The 23,294-nt window shown below is 33.2% G+C and overlaps 1 protein-coding gene across 2 annotated transcripts in view; it reads right to left on the bottom strand.

Moving 5' to 3' along the window:
- Fur2 (furin-like protease 2) overlaps nucleotides 1-23,294 on the bottom strand; it is a 1,527,485-nt gene that overhangs the window by 1,041,908 nt on the left and 462,283 nt on the right. For both annotated transcript variants that reach the window (XM_081733991.1, XM_081733993.1), the window contains exon 3: nucleotides 11,910-12,014. In XM_081733991.1, coding sequence (XP_081590117.1) covers nucleotides 11,910-12,014 — 105 coding nt within the window. The remainder of the gene's footprint in view (nucleotides 1-11,909; nucleotides 12,015-23,294) is intronic.

Genomic DNA, 23,294 nt, shown 5'->3' with positions numbered 1-23,294 from the left:
AGCATAATTAATGCCAGGTATGCATATGAGGTAAAATGATGCAGTCTTTTACCACATATGCATACTTTTAGACAAAAACTACTTTTAAATAGGACACTCAGTATCATTAAATACGAAAAACAGTCCTATAATGAAGCATGTTTTCAAATTTTTACGCAATTAGTTTCGGAGCTCATGAAATGTATGTCAGGAACATCATGAATTTCATTCGCTAATTTCATTATATATTTATTTATGTTTATTTATTTATTTATTTAATGTTATTGTTCTTATAGAAACACATCCCAGCTGAACAAAATAACTGTGTGTTACTAGTTTCTCTTACTTTGAGTCTGATCCTCGATATACATAGTCAACACAGCGTTGCACAAAACAAACATGCAGCAGATGAAAATCATTACGCACACCGCTAGAAAACACACACACAAGCATTTCGGTATTAATTCTCTATAGTACAAATAAACAAGTCCAATGATAACATAAGATAATGCCTTTTAAAAATAAACAAAGTCTGTGCACGTGTAATTGAATGTGAAATCAATATACGAAAGAAATATGCAAAACAGAAAGGCGAAAACAAATCTCCTCATTTCATTACAAGGCTGAATAAAAACAACTCAGTTTATCATGTTTACTGCTAATTGTGCAAACATAATACGATTCAGAGTATTTTCATTCTTATAAGCATAGAAACAGCTAATCAACAAATAAAAATACTCATGTGCACGAAAAGTTAATATATATATCACTGCATGAAACAGTTCTGAAGGTAAAATGAAAATCACCACACATGCTAAGAACAAAATGCTTTTAAAGCAACTAATAATCTCCCTACACTAGTGGCACTATTATCTCTTTCACATTATCACTATTGCCATTTAACAGGAATTGAAATACTCAAAACTTTCTTAAAACTACACTAACAGAATGTTTGCTCTTTCGTACGGGACCTGTAAAGTTTATGGAAAATACTTCAAAGCTATATACAAATTATTTCTAGTTTCAAGTGCAAGTTCGATTTCACCGAAGCGTTTATCTTTATTTTCGTTTTACCGGTCACACCTTCTAAAATTCAAGTTTACCATAAACTTATGGTACACGGGGAATATTACTACACAATTCCCTAACAGTTTTGGAAATCTGGAGAAAGAAGTACAACAAGGTCTCCTTTTCGCCTCGAATGTAAGGATAGTACATAACAACAACAACAACAAAAGTTCAAGTTTCTACGCCTAATACGTAGTATCGGAAATCTGATGAGTGAATCAATGAGAGAGTTAATGGATTTACTCTTCTGCGCTTTAAGACCAATACATATCATAATATTTTATCTATATAAACGAGAGGTAATATTCCGATACATTTGGTCCTCACAAAGCTTTTCTGCTAACAGCATGCAATTACGAAAAAGAGTCATTAGTCATCTTCCTCATTTTAAAACTACACATAATTTTGCACAAATCTATCTATCGGTTTTCGTCTTCGTACTGAAACTGATTAACTTCGTCAGCAAAGGAAAAATCCTAAATAAACAAATGCAAATTACAAGGGCAGATACCAAGGCAAGATTTTATATATAAATGGGTTAATACCATTTTAAACAACTTTCAATTCTCTCTGTCATATACTTTTGTTTTCTTTTTATATAATTTCCTTTAACTTACAATGCTTCAATTGTGTCCTCAAATCTTCCAAGCTTAATTTAACTTATTTTCGACGTCATATAATGTAACGTTAATTCTGTCGTCAGCACGTTATATGCCTTGATTCTAAATGTGTATACAATGCACAAGAATATCTGGAATAATTCAACATAGTTATGCACTTCAAATATATATTATTATGTTTCAACTTGTATCTCGTCCGCCACAGTAAAATATTACACATTCACATTACGCAAGATGGTTCCTCGTTACATCTATATTCTTCTAGTCACCATAGAAACAACATTAAAAACAGGTAAACAATTCGTCATAGCAACGACAAGTAATATCTCAATATAATACAAAATATTTAAATTATTTCTTTATATAATTTCTTCTTCTTGATAACTTGTGCCTTTTAAATAGCTCATTTTAATCGTAAATAAAAATGATACTTAAAAGTACATAAGAAATATAAATTATCGTTGTATAATGGCTCCCGAATTAATGAAACTTCTTTACACTGATCACAATTAAAGAAAGAATCCTGGACCATTAGATATTCGTATACAATAATTTCCTTAGCTTTGAATAACTCTCGTATATATAAAAATTACAATTCATAAAATATTTCATTTTATTTCAATATTATTTTAAGTCTATAAAATTACGGACGATAAGGATATATTCAAAATGTGGTACGTTTGTTGGTTATTTTTAGGTCCTAAATAGATTCTTTAATTCGATGCCATTTATACTCGTTAACAGCAAAGTTGATGTAAGTTAGGATACAATATAATGTTTCATTCATTCGGGCAAATTTAGTATAAACTTGATATACAATATTTGCATTTAGTGCATAGCTCTGATTGCATAGATCTCAGACGAAGTAAGAAGTACAATGAAATCAGAACAGTATTCAAAGTGAAACAAAACAAAAACCAATTAATATCACAAAAAGAATAACACTTCAAATATATATATATTATTTGTTGATATCATTTAAAGGATTTGAAACACTGTAATTTAAGTTTAAATCACTGTTTTTATATTCTTACGAGTAATTTGCTAACATGGCTTTAATCCAATCCACGTCAACCACATTTAGGTTAAGTAACATTACCAAAAGATTCGATCAGGTTGCATTGAATAGCACAATCTTGATTACAGTCCTACGTGTTATTTACTTCACTAATTCTTTGGTTTATATTTCGAAAATTTGTTACCTAGGTAATTATTACGAAATCTGGGATTTCGTGAGAAATTAGCTCGATTATTTACATTATTTCTAGAAACGGTACTATTATTTCTATTTCTTCTGAAATTAGGTTCCGTCGTATTGTCGTTACGAGTAAATTTAACACTGCCTCCTGTACTATGATTACAATCCTCTCTACCATGGATATTTCGAACAGGAATATAATTAGATTGATTTCTATTACTATTACTTTACAATCTAATCTGACTTTCATAATTTTGAACAATCATTATTAAATGATTGAAATTTATACATTGTGACGAGATCAATACTTGCTGAAGCTTCAACGGTAGTAATATTCTTACTGATGAGATAATACGTGACTCCTGCTGGTAAGGATTGATTTGTTTCAAATCATTATACTCTGCGATTACAAAATTAGTAAGACTTTTATCGACTTTTGGATCAAAACGTCGATTCCTGATCTGAGCATCCCTGTCTACTAACAAAGTCATTCTCGAAATTAGCTAACAATGCCTTTTTAAAATCGGAGGAGTTACGCAAACTACCGCTAATTGCTTTATACCATACAGAACAGGGTGGTAACAAAATATGCGGTAATATCTTAAGGAAATTGGCCTTACCTATGTCAATTAATTCGCATTCTTCCTGTTTTTTTTTTTTTTTTCTAGAAACGTACTTACTGGGATGTATTCTGATCTGCCACGGAAATTGGTTAATGACCTTATTTCACTGGATTTTACCTTTAAATGTCGTTTTACATGCGTATGATTCCTGTGAGGGGGCCTTCTTCATTCTCAGTATTTGAGATGGTGCACCCCTTGTCAGAACAATTTCTAATGAATTGTCTTCTTCGTAGTGTCTTAACTCAGGTCTTCTATATTCATCATGCACAGCACTGAGGGCAGGATCAGGATTACAGTTGACCGCGCTGATCTTTTCTTTAATAGTATGGATTTCTTCCTGCAGTCTTTGAATTTGATTGGCATGTTCGTTGACTTGGGTTTCGACTACGTCAACAGTACTTTTCACCAATGCAAAGCCATGAACAATTTGTTTCATCCTATTGACAGTTACTTCCAATTTGGTATTTATCTGTTCCAATCTGGAATCCAACTGTTCCAATCTGATGTTCAATTTGGAATCCATTTGTTGTCCTATTTGCTGAGCTACTTGTTCCAATCGGGTGTGCAATTTAGAATCCATTTGTTGTCCTATTTGCTGAGTCACTTGTTCCAATCTGGTGTCCAATTTGGTATCAATGTTTTGTGTCACTCGTTCCAACTTGGTATCCATCTGTTGTGACATGGAATTCATTTGTTATCCTAGTTGTTGTAAAAGTTTAATTACATCTGTTGAAGTTTCACTTCCAGGCATATCAACTTCTTCAACTCCGGTATTCACATTCATTGTGAGTCTTCTGTAAATCTTTCTTTTATTACGAACCAATAAAGAATCCGTGATGCTGAGAGATAATTTACTAATACTTCTACCTGATCTCCAAGATCCACGGTTTCGGCACCATATAATATGTAACGTTAATTCTGTCGTCAGCACGTTATATGCCTTGATTCTAAATGTGTATACAATGCACAAGAATATCTGGAATAATTCAACACAGTTCAATGCACAGTTCAATTCAATGCACTTCAAACATATATTATTATGCTTCAACTTATATCTCGTTCGCCACAGTAAAATAATATACATTCAGATTACGCAAGATGGTTCCTCGTTACATCTATATTCTTCTAGTCACCATAGCAATGACATTAAAACAGGTAAACAAATCGTAATAGCAACGACAACAAGTAAAATCTCAATGTAATACAAAATATTTAAATTATTTCTTTATGTAATTTCTTCTTCTCCTTGATAGCTTGTGCCTTTTAAATAGCTCATTTTGCCCGTAAATAAAAATGATACTTAAAAGTACATAAGAAATATACATTATCGTTGCAGCAATAACGAAATCCTGTATAGGGATAGAAATTGGGTGGCAAAAGAATATCTCATTGTTACTTTTATACATATTTTAGTTAGATCTATTGTTTGGTTTTAAAGATCGATATCAACTTTCTCGTGTGAAAACGAGCTTTACCTTTGAGTAAAGAGAGGTTATCTAGCAACAGGGTTTAACATTCACTAGTTCGAACAAAACTGTGAATTTCCAAGATTTCTCATACATTTCCAATATGAAATAAAAATAAGGTGTTTAATAGCATTGCTTTCTTTTCTAAAAAATTAACAAACATAATAAAATGTAATATGTCAAAATATTAAAAAAAAACTTTTTTTTAAATTAACGAAGTAAAACAAACCGTACTATTTTTTTATAAAAATCAAGAAAATTGCATAAAAAATTAAACATGGCTGAAAAGAAAAACGCGGAAGAGCGCTCTCATACTATCACTTGGTTTAGATGAGAATTGAAGAATGTATAAATTGTGTATGTGAGTGCTTCTCATGCTTTTCTTTCTAGTCATGCATAAAAATAATACATCAGAACAATTTCTTTTCTTCAGTACGATTTTTCTTTGTCAATTCTTTTTAAAAGAAAGCATTTTTTTATTTTTTTATTTTAGTTTGTGTTACTTCTAGTAGGATTTGTCTTGTTTTGTTCATTGCTTTTTTCTTTTAAAGAAATCACGTCTTTATTATTGTTATTATTATTTAATATTTTCCCTTTGATTTATATCTACTATTTGAATACGGTCTTGACAATTACAAAACATATGACTTGTAGTTAGTGTGGAAGCTGTTTCACGTTAAGCACAAGCTTGCATATTTTCTATTATCTTTCTGTTTTACCCACATTGCTTCTTTTGTACAATGTTTACTCATACGGATACATTAACCTCTCCCGTGTTTTTGTTACCAGCACTAGGGACAAAGAATAGAAATGTCATATATTGCTTCTGAAAGAATTTCTAATTGATAATACAGGATACACACTGCAGAAAATATAATTAAACAATTGTATATAAAATAATCTTAACCACAATTCTTTAAAAATATATTAGCGGCAAAAGAAAGCAACACCTAATGATGATAAGGAAACTTAAAATGGATTCTACACAGCTATTATTGCGTGTATGAAGTTGTATAGATAAATCCTCTCTTAGCTAATTAGTGATAGGCTTTATACTACAGAAATGAAACAAAGGTTTGTACTGTTAAAAAAGAACACTGCATTAATATTTCAGGGTAGATTATTTATATTACTGATATTAGTGAATTTTAATTATTCTAGAAAACATTATATTGTCATTTCAATTCGTGAGTAAAGTTTAAAATAATAAGGGGAGTCTGCCTAATTGAATTGGTGCAGGAAATACATTTGCAATTGAAAAAGAAAAATTAAACAATTGAGAAGAGGTCATGAAGTTGTGTTGATTAGTAGTTCTATGAGAAGTCTGTTTCGAAAAAACTGGTAAGATATCGTAGTAAGTGTATAACATTGAAGTAACCGCGAGCTAATCTCTACTTCTAGTGGCGCAGCATCTACAAATTTTTCCCAACCCGGGTAGGTCCAAAGAGAAATTTTGGAACAACGCATCTCCCCACTTATAGATTCGCCTCTGCTCTAATATATTACCGTAACTGTACTTACAGGAATCTATAGATAGAGTACAGCGAGTACAATATAAAGCTCAATTCAAATTATAATATTAGAACAGTGTATTATTCGTACGTGCTGTACGAAGAAGAACTGCTAGCATTATGAAACGTGCCCACAAACATCATACAAGTATATGAGTACAGAAAAGAACGGAACATTAGCTACGGGGACAGAAAAGTAATGAAAAATAATAGGGCAGATGAAATAATGGATATATAGATGGGAAAGTAACAAAATCTATTTTTATGGCCATGCTATGACAAGAGGGGCATTAAAAGCGAGGCAGAGAAACTGCGATTGACTTGAATAAAATTAATTTTAAATAATTAAAAACTAATTCTGAGAGTATATCCTCAATTATTAACATTAAAATAAGATGTAACTTAACGTTATGATTTTTTTTTAAAAAAAAGTTGAAAACAATGCTTCCTTAAGATGCACTGAGTTTATTATTATTATTATTATTATTATTATTATTATTATTATTATTATTATTATTATTATTATTATTATTATTATTATTATTATTAAGGGGACATTGGTGTTATTGTCTTATAAACAAAAGTTTAGAAAAAATGTACTAAAAAGAATATCTTGTAGGGTAAAAGGAAGAATCGGACTAAGAGTCAAAAGCATTGGACGCTTTTCCTAACGTTGATGGCTTTCTTTTAAGTCGCTGGCTCGCGCCCTATGCTTTAGTAACCTTTTTTAATTTTACTTCACTAAGAACTTAATTTCTTTTTTAGTGTATTCTTTAAAAAAGAACTTTTGTAAAGGCAATAACAATGAATTACACCACTAAAGTTTTAGTGCATTTTATAAAGCATTGTTTAAAGTTCCTTACGATTACTTGTATTATTTTTACTACTGACGATGTGGTGTTGAAGCGAGTGCTTCAATCCCAAAATGTAGAATTAATTAAGTCTAGCCTCCAACGACATACAGTGTTGCATAAAAACTTGAGTACGTTTAATATTCAAGAAAATAATGTATGTTAAATAAAATTGGGAAGAACGAGGTCCTTCATTACTGGCTTACTTCAAACTGCAAGAAACTAAGACGATTAGAAGTTCCCAGAAAAAAATTAACCACATTCGATTGTTTCTTTTCCGGACGTTATAATTTTTATGTAAATCTTAGTGGGAAGGAGGGAGTAAGTTAAATCAATCCTCATATTCGATTGATTTAAACTGCAAGAGCGCAGATTATGTGAAAACCTCAATGAACAAACATCATATTGTATTAAACTCGACAAGTTATTAATAAGATTTTAATTTTATTATTTTGATTTAATTTCATTTATTTATTTTTTATTTTTAGAATTTGGTCGAGGGAGAAGTTCACTTTTACTTTCTCGACTGACTTTAAATCTAATAGTGGAAATGATTGTAAAGCCTCAAAAAGTATATCCCATAATATTCCATAAAAATCTAATATTTTTTTACAAAAGATAACTGATATAGTATTTATTAATCGGAGGTTGGAGTAGTCCATACCACATTAGGAGCCTACATTCACCGTTTATTCTTGATTAACTTTAATCCCAGGCACTGGGAATTGGGTAAGACGGGTAAAAGAAAATATACATAATATTGTTATCATGGAGCGAAGAAAACCTCGTGAGGATTAATACCACTACTTTACTTTTAATTGAAATCAGTAAAGAACAGTTAATAATTAATAAATCTTAAAGAAAATGTACAATATATCACTAAAAATCGAAAACCTGTAACACAAATAATCCAAGAACATATTTTTTTTTTAAATGCAGGAGGAAGGAGGAAATCCATACTACATGACTAGGCTAAATTCACCACTCTTGTTGATTGATTTTAATCCCTAGCACAGGGAATTACAGAAATAAGTCAAACAAATTGTACATTATATTGTATCAAAACCGAATGAATTTTGGAAAATTTACGTTTACCTCTAAAAAGAAATCAGAGGGGGAAGGCAATAAGGGTAAATCCACTTCTTTATTCTTTACTGCTTTTAACTCCCTGTAGAGGGGATGATCGAGGAGCCTAAAAAAAATCGTTGAAGTGTTTGTTAATTGAACACTTTAACCAAGGCACAAAATTTCAAAGTCAGACGGACTCGCCATTCCAAGAATAATGATCGCCAGTGTCTTACGTACAAGTTATGATAGACCCCCTCCCCCTCAGGGCCTTTGATTTGACAAAGAAAGAGATTGCATCAAGGCATAAAATTTCAAAACCAGACACTTAGATTCAGGATAATCAATTTTGAATTGGACAATTCATATAGATGTTAAAAATATCTTGCCTTAACACTTCACGTTTGTGTAACGCTCTCTCACTGAAGTGCCAATTGTTGATTGCAGTTCGATCTCTCGCATTGACGTGCCAGTCATTTCGATTGGGAAAGGAGGGGTGAATTACAACATTGTGAAGACTTCACTTTCCATGTTCGTTGTGAAGACTGCACATTAAGTGTTTTCTGTCACTCAGTAACAATTATTTCGTGTAAAACAGAAACTGGGCAACCTTGTGAGTTTAGGCAGAAACTATTCCTACTGAACATTGGTCGCTACCTCTGAAGTTCTAGTCGTCGATGGCAACCTGGCGACCGCAAATTTTGCGCCCTGCTTTAACGAAAATTATCGTGGAACATATTTTTGAAATTGAAGGGAAGAGTGAATTCACACCTTTACTCTTCGTAGAGTTTAACTCTAAGTTCGGGGGATATTCACAATGTCATAAAGAAAATAAACACTAAGTTTGTCATAACCGAAGAAACAATCACATTATATTGAAAAACTGTCTTCCATGCACATGTGTAAACTTGTAACATGGGGTTAATTTTAACCCCCATATACTTGAAGGATTACAACTTCAAACAACATGGTCTGCAAGTAGAAGGAAGATACATACTAAGTATTATCAAAATCGGATAAGTTTTACGAGAGTTATCGTGGGCGGACAGATGGACAGGTACACAAATGTCAATCGAGCTGAATAGTAGAAGCTTCGCTAACACTCGTTTCAATTATTACGCTTTAATGTATATTTAACATTTTAATTGCGTTGGTGGAATGTAACAGACTCCTTCCTTTGTTACGAAAACAAAAACGCTTCAACTTGTTGACATAAAGTCAATAAATTACCTAATAGTCCACAACCAGCCTAACTTACGTGAGGATTTGGGTTGTATAAGCACCAGGCGCTTACTAAATCTAAGAAATGAATCGATCCTTAATTTTACATTAAAACGTTAAGCTAGAACGAAAATTATCTGAAAAAATATTGAATTGTAATCGAGTTTAAGTATCTGTAGAAAATTTGATGGCTTTAAGTTCGAAGATTTTACTATGAAGACAGAAAAGCAAGGTACTAAAACAATTGTAATAATTTGAAATTAAGACAGAGACTGTTTGGAAGCATAGTTCATCGAAGTTTCTAGTTTTCACGCAACTGACTTATGAACGACTGCAAGACATAATTATCAATGTAACGTGTGAGTGAAACAAAAACAATAAGAACAAAACGAGAAAGCAGTTATGTAACAACACTTACTTATATTTTCCTAAACTATCTACAAGGATTATGTCTTTACAAGCTCTTAATGATTAATAGCGGAGAACGTCAGAACTAGTTATTGGCATTTTGAAACAACAAGACAGAACATTTTCTTCCGTTGTACGTCATGACAAATTAAAGAACCAGTTCCTCTAATTTCAACTGATACAGCTCTCATCGTTTCAAAGAAATACAACAAAAAGGAACGGGCAACTAAAAGCAATAATTCTAAGCGTTGCTCATGGATCTGAAACACAAACTACGATTAAACCTGACTATTACAATAGAAGAAGTAACCTAATTCCAGTATTATTATGCTGTGTGATATTTCATATGAAAGCTAACAGACTCGAAATGTATGTAAAACCTGCATGTTAGCATTAATATCCAGAATATTAAATTATTCAATATTACTGTTTAAAACAAACAATTATGCGGCTCAGGGTCCTTGCTTAAACTATACCAGTGATAGAAGAGAGAAAGAAAAACTAATAATCTTTTGAGTTTCAAATAAGAATCCTTCTTTTCATTTCGGATTCAACTACCGAAAAACTGTTAAAAATAAAATTCAATACAGTTCTTAATTGGTCATTGAAATAACTTAAACAATGTAAGTTGGCCATTGTAATTATTAATGTAATTAGAGGGCTGCCTTATAAACAGTGTACATTTCGAAAGGAAAAGGAATGAAGACGTACTAAAGAAGCAAATGAAGAACGACAGATCATGAAGATAATAGAAAAAAGAAGAAACAGCATGCTTGACCATCTTATTCTGCTTTTCCCTCTATCAGCACAGTGATCCAATCGGAGTGTCGATGGAAAACCAGGAAGAAGAAGACCAAGGATAGAATATCTAGATGCAGTTACGAAGAAGAGGCCTTATCAAAGTATAAAACAGTTCTCCCAAGCGAGAGAAAAGTTTTAAAATTTTCCATGTTGCCCACCAATGTATGGTTGAGGTGAACAAGAAGAAGAAGACATTTCGAAACGCCAGCATATGTGATTTGAAATGAAGTTGGACGCAACACCTTTACATTCCAGTTTCTCCCCGATCTAATTTTACTATTTCCCACTTCTTCCCCATATTTACCACTGTACCCTCAAAGTTACAATTCTGCTCTCCAAAATTTATGTTTTTCTCCGCTAATTAACAATTGTTCAGTTTGACTGTACAACTTTTAATAAAAAATTATGTCCCTCCAAATATTCTAATGCGTGTAAACTGTATCCTGAAATCCGGTTGTAGGCACCACTGAATAAGTGTTTCATATAATGTTGTTATAGTGGTCCAGATATAAAACTAAACACTAACCACCATTCGGAAATTTTTCCGAAAATCTGACCATGAAATTAAAAGCCCTGATAATACTAATACAAGTACTAGCCTACTAGTAAACACAGAACTCTTTACTTATAGGGTAAAAAAGTTCTCACACGTCCAAACTGGAGAATGTGTGTCTATCATCCATCAAAAAAATACACAGAACGATATAGAAAAGGACCTATATATAAGTACGTATATGAAAATTTAATTTCCTCTCTTCAAATTCGAGCGCATTAGTTTTAATAAGAGAATTTGTGAAAATAATACTCAGATACTGGATTACACCTATGTCGTATTTACTTCTCCTTAAAATACAAGGATTTCTCCTGAAAATAAAATTTATTTTGAAACAATTTTATCACGGTCGTTTCTAAACTAAATAGATTTTTACTCCTGGCCTACCGAGTAACTTCGAAACTTAGTGAGGCATACTAAGTTTACCTTAAGTACCTCTCCAACGATCGATCTGAACACACACATACATACGCTCACACACATCCTTCCAAAATAACAGAAGACAAAAAGACAATATAAGATGGAAGGAAAGGAAAAGTACTTACCTCTGGTTCGCTGATCAAACTTGTATGGTGAAAGTCGCTCTGCGTTAACGATCTCTTGTGTACATGGTTGTGTTCGAAAAGATAATATCCTTTTAAGCTGCCGATCTGTAAGACAAAAGAAGGAAGTTTTAATGAAATTTGTCATTCCAGTGATTTTATTGGAAGACGAGAGATATTTCACACGAACGAGCAATCGCCAACTCTAAGAAAACGTATAGTCATAGCAGTCAATAGATTCTCTACAGAAAAAGCAACACAACGTGAAAATAGGAGCGAAGTAAGCAAACTTACTTTCTGCATGTTGATACACGTGAAACCTAAAACTTATGTCTAAAATTGTTATATATACATACATGCATATATATATATATATATATATATATATATATATATATATATATATATATATATATATATATATATGCATATATATATATATATAGATAGATAGATAGATATCACTTTTTGGCGAAAATGAGGTTCTCAGCAATCTGAATGTCTCTAAATGTGTATTTTCTTGTGTAATAAGGGCATGGGCAAGTGTAACATGGAATAGTGCCATTTTCTGAGTTCAACTACATTTTGTTATAGGTTAATTATCGTTAACAAGTGTTTAGCGTTGTTTTGAGATTTGTAATCAATAAGGAAACACCTGTTGAAATTTCAATTATATGCTTAATGTTTCACTTCAAGGAGAAGATTAGATACATCATTTTCATGGCAATTGCATATTATAGCGAAATGTGCTATGCTCAAAGCATAATTTGTAAGCAAGCTCAAGGTGTAATAAAGGGCTAATGTCATTGTATCTGTTAAAGAACTAGTGGAATTTCAAGATCAAAAGGGCCAATACCAAGAGGTATCTCGGAGATAAGCTGATATATATTCATGAAAACGCAAGTATCCGATAGGGCGTAATCGTATCTTTCATTGGTGAAAGTGTGAATTTTCCATTTGCAATTATATTTGGAACACCTTAAAATTAAAAAAAAAAAAAAAAAAAAACTGCAAGAAACTTCAAATACGTTTTTCTTAAAATGATACTTTTCGACATTGGCCCTTTTAGACCCAAGCTACAGAAATTTATATTATATATATAGTGGCGGCAAAAAGTCCTGAACACACATTTTTAAACCTATTTTTTGTGTTTGGCTTCATTTTTCGTTATGAAATTATCGCACTATCTTAAATATTGTTATTGATTTTAGTGTATTTTTTCATGCTGATTTCAAATCTGTTTGTAGATTTCATCTAAAGTAAATAGTTTCATTGATATGTTGAAAAAATACCTTGACAATAAAGCACAAGGTCACGGTAAGAATGAGTGAATGTGTTTTCAACCAATGAAATGCTAAGTTATTTCAACCAATCAGAAAGCAGTAGCGATAAAGGGTTGAAAGGAGAAGGTGACACGTGCTTGAGTAGTGTATTGAAAGCAATTTGAAGTGCGTCTGTGAAAAATATTGGAATTATGGCTAAGTTTTCATATCTGCCTGAGAATAAAAGGTACAAAACAATACATTTGAAGGAAGAAGGTTATTTTATGCGCCAAATTGCTGCTGAAGTACCATGTGGCCTTTCTACTGTCGTGAGAACTTTGGAAAGATTTTCTGAAACAAATTCAGGACGACCAAGAAAAAAATCTTTACGTAAAGATATTGCACAGGATTTCATTTTCAAACAGAAAGCTTAATTCAACGCAAATTTTGAGACAATGGACTTTGACATCAAATGTGAATGTGTGCCCAAGAACTGTTAGAAGAAGACTGCTGGAAATTGGGTTACGAGGCTGTAAAGCGCGCCCAAAACTATTACTGACTGAATTTCAACGCAAGAGGCGATTGACGTGGGCAAGGGAACATTCATTATGGACTATTAAAGACAGGGAAAAGGTCATATTTAGTGACGAGAGTCAGTTTTGCATGTCTGGTAACCAAAGCAGTGCCTATGTAAGACGACGCACTCATGAGGAGTTCAGCCCTCAGTGTCTGAAGCCCATAGTAAAATACCCGACAAAAGTGATGGTATGGGGTTGCATGTCTTCTCGTGGTGTTGGAAGACTTCACATCGTTAGCGGAACAGTGAAAGCCATGGATTACATTGAAGTACTACAAAATAAATTGCTATCAACTGCGAGATATCTTTTCGGGAATCAGTCATGGATTTTTCAGGACGATAACGCCCCTTTTCACCGTGCAAAGGTAGTCCAGAAATAGTTCAAAGACCATACTGTGAATAGAATGAACTGGCCAGGACAGTCTCCCGACCTTAATCCGATAGAGAACTTATGGTTTAAAATTGGTTATGAAATTTCAAACAAAAAACCTTCAAACAAACGTGAGTTAATTGAAGCTTTAATACTTTCCTTCAACTATATATATCCCAAAAGTAGGTACACACTCGTGCATTGATCAAGTATAATATTCTAGATTATGGTTTATTTACTTCGTCTATTCCGAGCTTAAGATATAATTAAAAACACAATAAGAACAAATAATAAATAAACTATGGATAACAATAAGAAATTATATAAAATGCAGTGAGTTGATCAGTACGGAACTGTATACTTACTTTTGGACCATAGAGAGAAATAGAGAGAGAGAGAGAGTGTGTAGATGTTTTGAGAAGTTGGATCGAATTAAGGTGCAATATGTTTTCCTATCAACATACCGGTACATGAGTGTAAAATGAAGATGTAACATATGAACGTTCTCAGACCTGAAATATCGATTTAAAACATTCTTACGCTCTCCAAACAAAAACTTTACCTCGGTCATTTTGATTCACCGTGTTCGCAGTATGTTCATTCATAAGCCATTAACAATATCTGCAGAGAAGAAATCATACTACATATTGCTACCTTAATTCGACCTAACTTCCGAAAAGATCCAAGGATATTGTCTATGAAAATGCACCCGTATATTCTATTAACGAATATAAAATAGTTAACAAAATGATTTAATTTTCGTTAGTATTACAGCAATGTCCATAGCCTCTACTTAGAGCATACGTAATTCTTCATGTACAGTTTTACTAGTAAAAGAAAGAAAAAAAGAAAAATGCAGAAAACTAGAGAAAAACTCCGAGATTTTACTGTCTTTTTCTGATTGTAGTCTCCATAACACGTGTATTATTATTATTATTATTATTATTATTATTATTATTATTATTATTATTATTATTATTAAACAAATCTAAAATTAAATCGATCGATAAACAATCCTTGAACTGAGATGCAGTGGAAGAAACTAATCTCTCTGGTGCGAAGGATTGTCAATCTGATAGTAAAAATTGCAGAATTTCTACGCCCTAAATACTGAGTTATGTATGTTATTATTATTAACACTGTTCACTATCTAATTTATCACATAGCTAAACTTGAACAAGTATGGGTTATCATCAACACCTGCCGAACGAGAGGAAGATGTTTTTATTTATTTTTTATTTACTTTATTGGCTGAAAGGTTTAACATATATATAGGAATAGAATATCTTTAGCATTGCTCTATTGCAATAATTATGCTTTATATAATCAACTACTGAGTTAAACAGTGGATAAGCATACCTACTATGAAAAACAGATATGTTTGAACATAATTTATTCACATACGTGGTTATAAAGACACTTTTAAAAAGTCAGAACTACGTGTATTACACATCTTTCTTTTTATGTGACTAAACAAACCATATGAATGTAACAAAGAAGTAATAAGGAACTGACGAAGATAGGAAAAATACTGAAGATGAATTGGAAAACGTAGTGCATTGAACAACATTGGAGAAAAACTAAGAAGAGTAGCAAGAGGAATATTACAAAAGCATTGGAAAAGTAGGGAAAAGAAGAATAAGAATAAGATTGAAGAAAATACTGAAACAGGAAAAGACACTGGTTAGGATGTTTCTCACGAAGATCACAATTAATAGGCAACACGATAAAAGAACGACTGTTGTATGACAAGATTATCACAAATTATACTGCATAACAATTCTCACTTTAATGAAAAATCTGCAGCTGTGGAATACTTTTCATGTAGTATTTTCATGATATTATTCTTTATAGATTGATAAATTTGTTCGGTTTAATTACTCCTTTCAGTTGGAAACACTGCATTATCGATCCACAAAAAAACATCATTGTTTTTTTTTCTTTTTTTAATTTCAATTTCTTTGCTAATTACTACCTGCCGCAGGCAGAAGCAAACATTATCACAAAACAAATATAAAAAGCTGAAATCCACTTAGTATTCACTAATAATTTACAATGACTTTTAATTAGGTTCTATACTTTCATAATAAAATGTTTACACAAAAACAGACGCCTTGCATCTTTGCCCGTAAGTTCTTTTATGTGCACACATAGAGATTACTAATAGATTATTCAGGAATTGTAGGCTTTCTATTTTACAAGGTAAAAGAACTGAAAAAAATCAAGCTACAGTCAGTAGTTACAGTTCTTTTTTATCCTTTAAAAATGCTTTAAACTGTACACACAATTATAAGTATCAATGATTATATCGAAGCCATAGCACGTAATCAATTCCAAAACGCATGAATATCCAAGAGCTGCTATGAAAATTCCAAATCCAAGTTAGTGCACAAACAAACCACACGATATGACTACTACGTTTCGAGACGGTAACAATACTCAGTTATTAATATTTATCTGACGATTGTTTGTCTGAATTGCGTATTATATCACTTATGGTTAATACTGTATGTAATTATGATCCGTTTCGTTGAAATAGTTTCTTAGTTTTAAGTAACGTGTTTGAGTAAAGTTACCATGGATTTGAAATCAGAACAAAGGGTGGCAGCGAAATTTTAAATGAAATTGGGTAAAAATAGACCCTAAAAATAGTGATATGCTGAATACTGCACATGTAAATAATGATTGAACTCAAGCCAATGTTTCATGTGGCATCTTAGATTTCGTGACGGGTCGAGAAGACGTGACACATTATCACTTTAACTAGAAGAAAAAGTTTATCTTACAATACCAAACGGTGGCTCCAGCGATATAAAGGAAGAATTGAAACATAGAAGATATAAAGAAGGTATAAATCAATGAACACGAGCAACTACATCGAGCTGTTGAATTTAATTGTACGATATGATTAGAGCTGGATTTGATTCCAAGATATGATTAAAAAGTTACATTCATTTGTTGAACGCAACTATGTATGCTAGAACTTCGAACAGAATTCAAAAGACCTAAGCAGCTCTTAAGCAAGGGAAACTCTTAACGAAATAAGGCATGGTATTTTTGGTTCTTCCTTTATTGGAATATTACTTCACAAAATAAAGAGGCGTACTAACTTTGAACCAGAGACATTCTTTGGAACTCCAGAGGATAGAGGGCAACTGCCCTAAGCTTGACATCTGTATACATTTCAACCCTTAAGATAATATTCCAATGACAAACCTGAAAATCTACAGACATCTAGGGTTTTGCCTGCCACTAAGCAAAATTTGAAATGACTACTGCTTTGAACACTATTACGGGTGGAAAAATTATTTCCCTGATTCACTGATGTTACTGGAAGTCGATCAGCAGCAGTATTGACCGAGCATGTGTAAAAATAAAATGAAATCTTTAACTTCCCACGACTATGTCATTTAAGCTAAAGAAGATGGACGATCATGAAATAATTCATGGAATCATAATGTGGGAGGAGACGAGAAAACCCATGAGCATGTTGTTTCCCATGTTAAAAGCATGTTAATATTACCTTGCGTTTGACAATGCCAAAAGTGTATTACTATTCAAGACCCTTCCCCAATCGGAAACAACGCCACTGAATAATAGTGTAAAGTTTTCCAAAATAAAATACTGTACAACTGTACGTATCACGAAATCACGACAATTTATAGGTATCAGTATTAGTATTTAAAAATCACTTTCACTACTCTTGTAGAATTTCTACTGCTATTTTAAAACTTTATCTATACCTATTACAAGACCTGTTGCTTTGAGAAGTAGGTCCCTGGTCAGTTGCGGAACAGACTACAATAAACCACACGAGAATCTGTTAATTCTGGAGAGCGGTTTATGTCAATGCCTCCAGATACAAGGCACTTAATATTTTAACCCCCGGCGTAAGCATACGGGAGCATAAAATATGCATTTGGAGTGATACTGTATCAGTTTATTCTTATTCTTATTATTTTATACTAGTTACTGTGTTTTGTATGTTCGTACAGTATTTCATTCTCTGTCATACAGTCTGCTACAGCATGTGTTTCGGGAAAAGTAAGGAAGTAAGTTTTAGTTAGTTAGTTGTAAGCATAGGTGGAGCTATTCTCTTTCCAGCCTTAGAAAAAAGTAGATGTAAACAAACCCACCTGACTACCAGAGTGTCGATGACTAGTGATTGGTTGTTGGTCTCATTGCACTAGTATCCTATCGCAATATAATCCCTACTATAATAATAATTTCAAATAAAGATATCTGAATTTATCCTGCATTTTGTAATAATAAAGGCAATATATATACTATTTAACAACAGATGTAGCTTTATTTCAACCTCACCCGTATTTGGACATACGGTATTTACTGCGCATGCGTATGCATTCGCGCGCCTACCCCACTCATTTAAAAATATTGTAGAATGCAGAGTTTTATGGCGATGATGTGTGACAATAATCCATTTTCGTCTCGTGTTATAAAACACAAAAGAGGACAACAGGAACAGAGGCAATCTCGTTATATAAGGATTTAAGAGCATACATATTTCCAACATAGCAGTAGTCAGTGTCAGTGCGTTAATTAAACCAACTGTAGCCTTACAGTTTAAAAATTATGCGACGACAGTAAGCAGACGATCTTGCTCTTCATGTCTCTCTCACTACCGAAGCACGTGTGAGCCGCGGAATAATACGATTCGCCTTGTTTACGTCTACTTTGTTCTAAGGCTGGAAAGACTTTAGGAATTGTCTGCTGGGGGAGGCAGACATTTTGGTCGGTCTCGGAGGTCTTGGTAGGTGGCCATCTTATAGGCGGCATTTTTATTGTTTGTCAAAAAGTTGGGGGGCAATGTTCCCCATGCTCCCATAACTCCGCTCATGGTTGTAAGGAAATCGAATTTATCGCAAAGGCCAAGAAAAAACACAATGACTGAAATCTTGATAATACCTGGTTATAAAGAGTTGCTGAAACTGGTACTGGTAGGAGCTGCTAATGAAACTTCAAAGCGTCCTCTTTGTGTTGACAATCAATTGCTGAGTTTATTTTCAACTACACAGTTGAATGAACTGTACTACTTGACGTTGATTTCAATTAAAACTTCAAACAGGGTAAGACTCAAATCAGTTGATGAAGAAATGAGACTGTAAGAAATGAAACTGTGAGAACGTAAGATTGTACTTTGGAACAACAACTTTTCGAATACTGAGTACAGTGTGGACTACTTTACTATCACCAACGGCGGAATTCCATACTGTCATTGGAAAGATTATCTGCTGCTTTCTTTGTAATAGCATTGGGAAGCGGTTTGTCGGAAGCACATCTGTCTTCAGTGTGTAGTGGATAGTTAGAGGACTAACTATCGCTGATAAACTTTTATCTCGCATGCTGAGAGTAGAGCCACTGTTACGAAAATTGATATTACTTACAATGAATATTGGATACACTGATTATTATGTATGTCGATACCATATATGTATGTGCCTTAAAATATTGTGGGAGTAAACTTAATCGAAATTGAAATATTGGTGCGGTAACTTTGAGGCACTCGCAATAATGTGTTAGACAGGTAGCCATCGTCCGCGATGGCAAGCGAAGATGAGTGATGGCAGAAGAAGACTTGTCAGCAGTGATAAAAGAGAAGTTCATGAACATGTCTCCCAAAAGAAAGAAGAAAAAAGTAGTATGTTAACGAACTATTCAGAGGAATTGTCCTCACTGGACGAAGCATCTTTTCTGAGAACATGCACAAGCCTTCAGTAGTGATAAAAGATATATCGGTACAGTCTACGTCTGAGAGAAAGAGAGAAAATAAATAAGATAAAAAAAAAGAAAAAAAGAGAATCGAAACACAAAGAGGTCGACGAAGAACCTTCAGTATTAACGACCTGGTTTCGAACAACGAGTATATAACTGATAATTATATTTAGTTTGCGATTTAGACATTTTCCTCCGTTTCAATTGCTGCATTTGCACACAAATATCTTTTAGTGTATTCTTTAGCACACAGTTATACTTTCCTAGTTTTAATTGCTGCAATGGGAGTTTTTTTTTTTTTTAATCCTTTGTATTTCTTTGGTACCCACTTTTATTTTCCAACGATAGATAGTCGAAGACAAGCATACCCTTTAGAAATTTAACATCGTTGTATTTTATATTTCCAGTGCATATTACTTAAAATCATCGTTTCTCTCAAAACTACCCGAAGTCAACGGGGTAAAATGGGACAGAAAAGAGGAGGATAACTCAGACGTAGTACTCAAGTAGTTAAAATATGTTCCTTTTTACAAGAAGGAAGACTGCTTCTACTTTGCTCAGCCAGTTTTGGATCTAAATAACCAACTCTTTTACGTAATTGTTTAATTCTTTGAAAAACTGTACCAAAGTAGCCTCGTATTACGGAACTTGTATTGTCAACAACGATTCCTCCAAGGATCAGCCGTCAGTGTACAGACAAGCAGGCACAAAAATCACATTGAAAGTATGAGTACAATTACTTATTTAATAGTCATAGAAAAGTGTATTTTCTTCATTAGAATACCTTCATGTATAGACCTTAAATCTATTGTACTTATTTGCCTTCATAAATTTTAATTCGTATTCATAAATTAATAAATGAACCTTTTGATTTACGTTTAATAACAATAATAGGTTTATTGCAATGTGCATTTATATGTCGTATAATATACGTCTGAGGGAATAAGGTTTTGGTGTGCTGTGTTAAGTCACTAATTATTTATGCTGTGTCGCAGAGAGAAAAAGGTTACGAAACACTGATCTAAGGAATAAAGATCGCTATATTTGGTCGCTGGACTACGCCTATATGTGGTATTTTATTCCTCGGCAACTACTGGCCAGATCTAAACGATTTGGTGGACAAGTAGCCTATCATCTGAGAAATAAAGCTTGCTAGATATGGTGGTTGAGCTCGGTAAGGAACAGATTCGGTTTGGCTCGACTTATGTGGTACTTTATTTCTGGGTAAGTACTGGCCGGATGGGAACCAAATTTTGTGGGCAAGTAGCCCATGATCCAACGAATAAATATCGTTATATTTCATGGTCGAGCTCGGCTCGGCTTGTATGTGGTACTTCTTGGTAACTACTGTTCGGATCTGAACCAGCTTTGGTGGACAAGTAACCCATCGTCTGACGGATGAAGTTTGTTATATTTGGTGTTGCTTAGAGACATGCTTAGCTCGGCAACAGAAGCTTTACACGCCAGGAGCTTTGAGTCCGGTTCACTTCGGCCTGTCTTACATAGAAACACATGAATGTTGAGAAGTCAAACTCAATCTTTAATTGAATGTTCCAAGGTTATGTACTTCATACTAAACGACACTGATAATAAACACAAGCAAAATATTATGGACGAAAAAGTGCAATAAGAACATGCGAGGAAACATTGAGAACCACGGAAAAACAGAATAGTTCGTCCATTCTGACATGGTCTGAGATCGAATCAAGGATCACTTGCACCAGAGATAAGTGCTCTATCACTGTGCCACCGTGGAACCATAAATTATACACCCTACTCTCCAGACTTGGCGCCAGATATATTATTATTATTATTATATTATTATTATTATTATTATTATTATTATTATTATTATTATTATTATTATTATTATTATTATTATTATTATTATTATTATTATTATTATTGGCAGTAGTAGTATCCAGAGTCAAATCCACCATGTTCTATTTTAAACCGTTTTCGGAAATCAAACAGCCCGTAACTATGGAATTCTACAGCACGTGCTTCCCCGAAGACTCCAATAATCGCGGAGATACCAACGAATAAGTTCACTTACAAATAACAAATATCAATTCCTAACGAGAAAAAGATTACATATTTCTATTTTTAGGTTTTATTTGTATTATACCAGCCTCTAAACACTATGTATTATTTGAATAAATCCTAATTACCAAAACTATAAATTACACACCTCCTATGACAGAAGAATGGGATCTCCCGGTGAAATATGTAACTGTGCATTCCAATATCGGTTCAATTTCAAAGAGACAGATCCATGAAATACTAGTCTATAGGTCGTAAGTCAAACGACTTTGCCGAAACAGATTACATGAAGTATAATGCGCAAAAAACAGTGAACATGCTGAAACATTTGTAACTCTTCAACAAACTTGTAAGACGAAGTTTATATTTGTACAGATGCCGTGAACGTAGAGTCGAGGTCCACGAAGTACAGATATCCCGACAATCCTTCCAAAAAGTCAGTATATCTAGCCACTACATTTTGGTATGTAGTTTATTTCTGACATCTTATGTTTAACTTATCTATACATTTACCTACATTATCAATTACAACTGTTAATATATGTCTAAACTCGCAAGATATCGAGAACATTAATTGCCAGTGAGCCCGTGTTCAAGCAACCACCAGCCCCAATGAGGTTCGTGAACGCGAGAAGGAGCGAGTGAGAGTTCCACTGATTATAGTGTGTTCGAAACTTTATTGAGCTGGAAACAATGAACGAGATTGAGCTAGCGCATCTCTCATTCAAGGTAACAACCCCGAGCTCGAGCAAGCGCGAGACCCACTGACGATAGTGAACGTAAGCCCTAGTAAACTTGATTCCAAATTGGTTATATATTAGTAATACAGAATTTCTATGACTTGTGGGAAAGTACAAAACAGAATTTTCGTGAATAAAAAGAATATCAAATATCCCAAAAACCTCCTCAGATAAATTTCTATATTCACAATACTGCATTCGGTAAATTACAAAATTAACTATAGTAACTATAGTAGTGACGGTATCTACTTGTATAATCATAAACAGATTGAGAGAGATCGTACAATACTTGTTTATCGAAACAAATTCCAACAACAACTTTTCTAAACACTTTATTTTCACTCATTCAGCCGAACTGCTGCATTACAATATTAAACAGAACCTACACAAAGCGGAACAGAGAAACGATAGAGATGCTGGGAGTTTGAAAAGCTTCCCACAAATTTACCACACTCTAGAGCGGGTGCACACTTTTCTACTCGTATTCTCAGAAGCAAATGAATCTCAATACCGTACTGTTATTTTCTAACGCAAAATTTCATCCAAAAATTTGTTAATATTAAGAAGCAAGAGTGTTTTCATTGCAACGCTATCTTTAAGAGGGAAAAACTTTTTCCGAAAAACAATATAACCCACAAAATTTAATAAAGACTCAAGTAACAA

This window comes from Thermobia domestica, chromosome 12, assembly GCF_964235325.1.
Source record: "Thermobia domestica chromosome 12, izTheDome1.hap1.1, whole genome shotgun sequence".
Taxonomy (NCBI): Eukaryota; Metazoa; Arthropoda; class Insecta; order Zygentoma; family Lepismatidae; genus Thermobia; species Thermobia domestica.
The sequence above is the reverse complement of the archived record's forward strand: the minus strand, read 5'-3'. Positions and strand labels throughout refer to the sequence as shown.